The sequence below is a fragment of the Amphimedon queenslandica genome, unplaced genomic scaffold (genome assembly GCF_000090795.2).
Source record: "Amphimedon queenslandica unplaced genomic scaffold, v1.1 AMPQUscaffold_13516, whole genome shotgun sequence".
In the NCBI taxonomy this organism is placed as follows: Eukaryota; Metazoa; Porifera; class Demospongiae; order Haplosclerida; family Niphatidae; genus Amphimedon; species Amphimedon queenslandica.
The window spans coordinates 446,681-454,647 of record NW_003546248.1 but is presented as its reverse complement, the minus strand read 5'-3'; the positions used below and the strand labels follow the sequence as shown (position 1 = coordinate 454,647).

Sequence of the window (7,967 nt, the reverse complement as noted above, 5' to 3'; positions counted from 1 at the left end):
TTCTCATTATGCTCCAAAGCAGCAACAGTCACCAGTGTTCAAGCTCTCTCTCAGCCTTTGCAGCCTGCTAGTTCTCAGTATAGTCCTTTGAAGTATCAGTCACATTCAAGTTCTGCTTCTCAGCCTGTAGTTCACTGCTCTACTCTAGTTTATGATAGATAGTCTATGGTTCTGTTCCGCATTCTAGACACTCTGCAGAACGCTACGCGTTCGCTCCGCATACATCTGTGTACGTTCCGTATCACTCGTTCCGCATTCTTCGTAGTGTTCCGCACGTTCCGCATTTTAGTAACGACCCGTTAGACACTCTCCCTAAATAATTATCCACTCTTGCTAATATCGATAGCTAGCTATTCAGCTAGCCACACCTTTAAACCGCACCTACCATCATCATCTTTCATTCATTCTGACATCTCGGGGCTTTAAGAGAGTCATGTCACTCTACATTAAGAAAAGAAGAGAGTATCAAAATACCCATACCCAGTCTTTTGGCTCATCTCGCTGAGCTGGTAGAGTGGGAAGCATTCGGTGGTTTGCTGGGTGTTCCTGCTAGAGACCTTCAAAGAATTAAAGAAGAAAATATCAGTGTGCACAGTAGGGTACTGTACGTTCTTGATTACTTGGTAGACCACATTAAAGATCTCTCTTGGAAGAAAATCATTGGAGCATTGGAAAAGATACCAAAAGAGAAGGATTTAGCTGAAAAGTTGTCAAAGGCACATTTACAACCTCAAGTAGTCGATTCACCTCAAAAAATCATTTCATTGAAAGAGGAAGAGGATTTTGCTGTCACATTTGACAGCATTCTAATAATGTTTGCTAGTTTAGTCTTCAACATTGAAAAGGCATTAAAGAACGAAGCAGATTTTGACGATGTACTTTCTTTTTCTACCAATTATCTTCGAGACCGATTTGAACCTCAGCCATTAAATATCAGACAGTTATTTAACTGTCTACAACCATACTATTGCTTCATAAACTATAAGATATTGAAGGTGGTGGTGTCCGTATTTGTTGAGGAGGCAATGGAGAAGAATATGAGAAAGTATCACGAAGCACAAACAAAATGGCTAAAATCTACAACGATACAAGAGTTCAAAGAAGCAGTTGAAAAGGCAGCTAGTACAGAAGCAGTTGATCCATCACCTAACCAGTGTCTCATAGTGCTAAGGTTAGAAGGTGAGTGGTTGAAAGTAAAATTGAATCATCTTTGGAGGCTACTGGAGCACCTCTTTGGAAAGGAGAGTTCAATTTTGACAAAATTAACGATTAAAGAAGGATCAGCTTTAGTCTGCCTTTTTGCTCCTCAATCAGAAATACTTTCCCTGCTAATATTATGTAGTAAAAAATACAATGAACTATTCCTCCTTAGTATTCAAAGTATTCAGTTTGGAAATATTCTTTTATCTGTTTCATATTATGATTGGAGGAATCCTTTTAGACTTGATTTAAACCTAATAGGAGCAATAAATTACTTCAAGATTCACAAGAGTCTGTCACTAATTAGATGCTTATTAGATATTGGAGCTGATCCTAATAAAGAAATTTATCTGGGGAATGAAGGGATGAATTCATTGATTTTTGCCACTACATTAAATAATACAGAAGTCATGTCACTGTTAGTAGAGTATGGTGCTAATGTACACAAGTTCATTGGGCCTGAAGGCAGATCAGCAATACATCTTGCTGCTGCTGCTGGTTATGCTGAAGCTCTTGAGTTTTTGCTCAGAAAAGGTGTGTCTCCTGACCATCGACTGCCCAGCATTAATGGTACACCATTGATGTTAGCTTCTTTTCATCAGCACAGAAATATTATTTTACTTTTACTCAAAAATGGAGCAAATCTTGATATTCAAAATAAGAATGGCATTAGTGCACTAGCAGGAGCCTGTGATAATGGGCGTTATTCAATGGCTAAGCTACTACTTGAAAAAGGAGCCAATCCTAACTTGCAAACAATAGAGGGGCATACAGCTTTAGCATTATCTTGCATTAGAAGCAAGAAAGAAATAGTCAAATTATTGCTAGATTTTAATGCTGATCCAAATATTCCATTATTTAATGGATTCACACCACTCATGTTAGCCTGCCAAAATAAAGATTACATGATAGTAAAGCTGTTGCTTCAAGCAGGAGTATCTGTTGACACACAAAATGATAGCTTTGGCAGGAAAACAGCATTACATATAGCGACCATTTTAAATAATACTCAACTAGTGAGACTTTTACTTGCTGCTAATGCTGATATTAACATTCAAGATACTAATGGCATTACACCAATCGCTTATGCCTGTGAACAAAGAAATAAAGAAATGGTAGAATGTTGTCTCAAGAATAAAGCAAACCCAAATATCTGTGATGAAAATGGAAAGTTTCCATTAAATATTGCTGTTGCAAAAAATGAGATTGAAATTACAGCAGCGTTACTAAACGCAGGAGCTGATCCTAACATTGGTATTGGTAACGAATCAGAAGCAACACTTCTACACTGGGCATGTGTCCATAGTAACAATGACATAGTCCATTTACTTCTCAAAGCTAATGCCAATCCCAATGCTGTCACTACTGAAGGTCATACTCCATTGAATACTGCTGCTTCAATGGGTTGTATCAAAGTAGCTGAGATGTTACTATCAGAAGGAGCTGATATTGAATTTGAAGATACTCTTGGCTGGACACCAATATTCTATGCTGCTGCAGGAGGTGAATCAGATATGATCAGCTTTTTACTGAAACATGGAGCCAAAATTAAGAAAGATAAATTTGGTGGGACCATTGAAAGTGTAGCAGCAATAGTTGGAGGAATTGAAATCAAAGGTCTTCTTCAAGAGGCAACCAAAAAGCAATCAGAAAAGAAAGATGAGGCAACAGTTAGCAAGGAACAGGAAAGGAAAGATGAACCCAAAGAAGTAACAAGTACTATTCTTATTACACCAGTTGAAGTAACAAGCACTGCTCTTACTACACCAGTTGAAGTAGACACAGAATCATCAGAGGAAACAACCAAACCATCTCCACTCATCAATGAAGATGATCAACAATCAACTGATAATAGTTACTCTCACTTTCAAAAAATCCGCACCTTCATATCATCAAGTATTGGATCAATAAAGCAACAATATTATGATAACACAATAAAGCAGCTTGAATATCAAATGGAAGCAATGAAATCTACTATAGCAGAACAACTAAAATTACTTTCTATATCTTAATATGCATGCACTCTATGCACTATTTTCGTTTTTGTGTATTTTCCTTACAGCTACTATTATAATGTTTATGTTCATACTAGCCAATAAATTATTATTTTACTAAAAAAACTGATTTTCTAACAAGTCACACGATACAAATAAAGAGGAAGAGGAGGAAGAGATATAAAGAGAATGAAGTAAAATAATCCAATGTCATATAAAGGACCTGTAGGTAGCCATCACTAGTGTATAATACCATTCACTGCAGTCCACTGCTGGGGAGGAGGGCGGGGTCCCTTGGGCTTACCAACACGAACACCAAAACCTAAAAATAAAAAGCGAAAATAAATAAATAAATAAATAATAATAATGTGTACCATAGTTCCCAGAGAATGAGTATTTATTATTAGCCGACTCAGCGATATTAGACCTTGGAGCTTTCCTTGGTGACACACTACTGCTCTTGCTGCTACTTGGAATACTAGTATCATCTGAAAACCTCTCCTAGAGGAAGAGAGAGAGAGGAGGGATAATATATAAGGAGTATTTTAGGTGTGTCCATACTTTCTTTGGTTTATTGGTTAGGTCAGTGTTCCTCATTGTTGCTACAGAGAAGGCAGTTGATGAAGAAGTTGGTGAAATGTGATGATGAGAAGAAGGCAAAAGTGAAGAAGGAGAAGAAGTACGATTCATTGGTACTGGTGGTAGAGGAGCTAAAAAGAGGTAAAAAGAGAGAGGTACATATGTATATGTAAATTAACTAAGAAGGTTACAAATCCAATATAAATGTAAATAAAATGCGAATTAAATACATGTACATGTACATGTGTGTGTGAAGTTGTGAACTGTGAATGTACATTATACAAGCTCAACTATTGTTTTTACATGCCTGCGAATTGTGAAACTATTAATAATAATAATAATAGTCATGTGATAACAATAATATTTATTATAATTACACATACGTGGCAATTCAGCACTTTCATATAAAGGAGGAGGTACGTTCATAACTTCAAGTGCTTCTGATGTCCTTTCCGGTATTGCTGGAGGAACATCAGTAGCTCCCAATGAAGCATAAGTATAATCACCACCAGGTTTAGACTCGTCCCTTGACACTTCAACAAGATCATCAGGTTGGAGCCCCACCTCATTTATTAACTATTAATAAGTAGTGGTTATTAATGGTTATTAGTAGTTATTAAGAGTTATTAACTTACAGTTTCAAGTATGCTGCTCTTACTAACAGATTTATCTGGAGTGTTGCTAACAGAACTGACAGAAGAAGGTGTACTGTGTAGTGGTTTGCTAGGAGTGCTGGTACGAGGTAGAGCAGTAGGAGCCTGAGGTACCTGAGGATCATCAGTAGGAGGGACAGGAGAGGGTTTCCGTGGGGCAGGAACAGGGTGGGAGAGTTCTTCCGGTTTTGAGCCTTTTCTTGGAATCATGGGCGGTGGTTTTTTTAGTCCCCCTGAGGTCTGCTCTGAAAGCGGCTTTTTTGGTATCTCTGGCTTAGGCTTGGTTGGTTTAGGGGGTGGGTGGGGCCTGTTGCCATCACTACCACTGGTAGTGCTACCGGAAAATGTCCTAGCCATCGGAACAGGATGATCTGACTCTGACGATCCCTAAAAATAACGTGTTGATATTATACTCTATTTAATGCCCACAAAGCATGCCCACTCGTTTAATTAAACTCACTTCGTTGTTGAGTGAAGTGATATTTTGATATACAGCATCGTCAGTATTAGTGGGGACTGGAGACTCAACTGGCTATAATAACATGATAATAATAATAACAATGACAATAATAACAATAAATAATGATAATAATAATAATAAATAATGACAATAATAATAATAAATAATGACAATAATAATTAATAATAACTGATATACTTACTGCTTTTTCAAAGTTTAGCATTCTTGGAGGTAGCTGTGGTACGTTAGTCAGTGACTGCTGGACCAGCTCAACTATTGCCATGTACACAAACACATACTGATCTAATGCCTGGACCATGGCTGGTCTCTGCTTCCTCATCTGCTGGACTATTGAAAATACATCCAGTTTATCAGGTATGGTCTAGAGAGAGAGAGAGAGGAGGAGGAGGAAGAAAAGAGGAAAGGAGAGAGAGAGAGAGAGAGAGGAGGAAAATGTAAGGTAGGATAGATAATCAAACAGCACACACACATACATGTTGTACATGTATAAAAATACATGTATATTTATAGCTATTATAAGTATGCATTTATTTATAATAATTATAATATAAAATATACAGTAGGAGGACAAAGAAAACTGAGAGAAAAAACATGCACTCACCATCACAATACAGCACCTACATGAACTGAAAAGTATGTATATTGTACATGTACATGTAAAATTTTAGGAATAATCTTATAAAAATTCAATTTCCTACAACTGACCTTTTTAATGAGCATAGTCCTAGCAAAGTCAATAGCAATGATGGTGCCAGTACGGCCACACCCAGCACTGCAGTGGATGGCAAATGGTATGTCGTGTCTCTTACGATGTTCACGGAACATCTCAATCATTCTTATTATGGGCGTGGCTGATTCGGGTCTCCCGTGGTCAGGCCAGGCCGTGTAATGAAACTGTCTGATGACTTGTTTTTCCTTTACAGAGAAAAAGAAGAGGAAAGAAATGTACATGTAGATGAATGACATGAATGTGCTAGTAAGAGGAGAACTTACTCCCTGACATTCAGCTGTTAACTGTCTGATGATAAAATCATTTGAAACATTTTCTTCATGATCCTAAGAGAAAAATGAAAGAGAGAGATAAAGAGATATACATGTACATGTATCAAGTATCATATAGTACATGTACATGTACACAATACATGTACATGTTCATTTGTTGTGTTCCATGTACTTACAGTGGTTACTTGTATTGCCCCATACATTGCACTCTCTCCTACTTGTGGCCAATAACACTGACACTTTGGCTTGGCCATCTCTACCTCTCTACAAGCCATAATAACAATCTAAAAACAACAAAGAATGAATTAATATTAATAAAATATTGAGAAAGGGTAAAGGAGGAAGATAAGGAAAGAGGAAGAGGAGCTCACTTCAATTTGATGGTACCAGATCATCCTCCAGAAGTCATTAACTGTATGTGGTAGGGGACCCTGTGCAGCAATGTATTCCACATTACCATCAGGTCCCTAAAGGAGGAAGGGAGAGAGAGAGAGAGAGAGAGAGGGAGAGAGAGGGGGAGAGAGAGAGGGAGAGAGAGAGGGAGGGGGAGGGAGGGAGAGAGAGAGAGGACACATAAAATACATGTACATGTGTGTATGTGTGTGCTGCATGTATTGATGATGTTTTCCTACATATAGTGGAGTTTATTCAATGAAAAGAGACAATAGACAACAATGGAGTCCACTATTGACAAATAGTGAAATGAGATTAGACTTTTGCTTTCAATACAATGAACACACACAATATACATATATGTACATGTACATACACAGCATGCACATGACAACATGTACATGTACATGGTATTGGGTGGATAAACAGAGAGAGGGAGGGAAATAGCATACACACACGCTCTCATGTTCCCACATACACATGTACATACACATGATGTGTAGGTTTAGAGAAGCAGTATTGTGTATGTATGTTAAGAGAATAAACAAGGAAGAGAATGATCATATGAGACATCATTAATTATATACCAGTATACACACAATGCAAACAAGATTAGGAAAAGGAAGACAGTTTAATAATAATAATGAAATGAATAATAATAATAATAATGATAATAAATAAATAATGATGATGATGATGTACCTATGGGAGCTGTGTGTGGGTGCAACTGATGGTAGTCATGGAAGAAAGACATACCTGTATATAGTTAGCATTGATATAGTCTGAGCCTTCAACCCCTTCAATCTTGTGCAGTTGAACACGAGTATACTCAACTGGGTGGATAGAGAAATGATTCGTAAATACACATGTAGTTATATGAGGCATTACATCATTATGTATCAAAAAATCTAAGGAATTTAACATGATAGTATAACTTTGAGAGAGAGAGAGAGAGAGAGAGAGAGGAGGAAGAGAGAGAATGTGACTTATCAACAGATGGTGGTAGGCTAACAAAGGTGGTGTAACAAGAATAACAATTCTTAAAGGAACAGCTAGGGTAAGTAAACATGTGTTTCACGAAAATATATGTACATTACCTTGTGGGGATTATACATGTATAGACACTCTATAATACAAAAGTACATTGCAAGACAAAAGTCATGTTGCTCTTGTAGAACGCTACATATACATGCATATGTATGCCGTGAGTACATATATGTACATGCAAAACCTCACTAGGTGTAACGTGTAGTACATGATTAGAATTCGAAAAATTTTTGAGTTGCTTACATGGAAGTATGTCTTTGAATCTGTTCTTCTTCTTGTTGACAGGATTCTGTCCACTCTCTGCAGGGAACGTATTCTGATCCTTGTACCTCTGGGACTCCATCTTCAGAGCCTGAGAGAAAAGGGAGAGAGAGAGAGGGAGGGTGAGATCAAAAGTACACAGTCAGATTTTGGGTCATTCTTTTGCTGTTACCTGGAACTCTTTGTTGAAAGTAGCATCGTTTTCTTCATTGTCTTCGGCCAGGGACATAAAATGATCCAGAAACTCGTTTAGTTTCAAGGTAAAGTCACTGTCTAGCTCAGCCATTGGAGTATTCTATCGTGAAAAAGTGGACACAAATTGACAAACCACGCCTATTTGAAGAAACAAAAATAATT

General features: G+C 37.4%; 2 protein-coding genes across 2 annotated transcripts; one reads left to right on the top strand and one right to left on the bottom strand.

The window, feature by feature from the left end:
* The first annotated feature begins 812 nt into the window (after positions 1-812).
* LOC109583761 (ankyrin-2-like) lies at positions 813-3,339 on the top strand. The gene has a single exon (XM_019999208.1). The coding sequence runs from the start codon at positions 813-815 to the stop codon at positions 3,210-3,212; it is 2,400 nt and encodes a 799-aa protein (XP_019854767.1). The 3' UTR covers positions 3,213-3,339.
* On the bottom strand, positions 3,301-7,951 carry LOC100641110 (tyrosine-protein phosphatase non-receptor type 12-like). The gene is made up of 14 exons (XM_003383010.2): positions 7,783-7,951; positions 7,593-7,701; positions 7,059-7,135; positions 6,281-6,376; positions 6,086-6,193; positions 5,901-5,963; positions 5,613-5,822; positions 5,089-5,268; positions 4,887-4,958; positions 4,409-4,813; positions 4,157-4,349; positions 3,756-3,904; positions 3,569-3,695; positions 3,301-3,516 (listed from the first exon to the last, which is right to left on the bottom strand). The coding sequence occupies exons 1-14, from the start codon at positions 7,894-7,896 to the stop codon at positions 3,434-3,436; spliced, it is 1,986 nt and encodes a 661-aa protein (XP_003383058.2). The 5' UTR covers positions 7,897-7,951; the 3' UTR covers positions 3,301-3,433.
* Between the last annotated feature and the right edge of the window lie 16 nt (positions 7,952-7,967).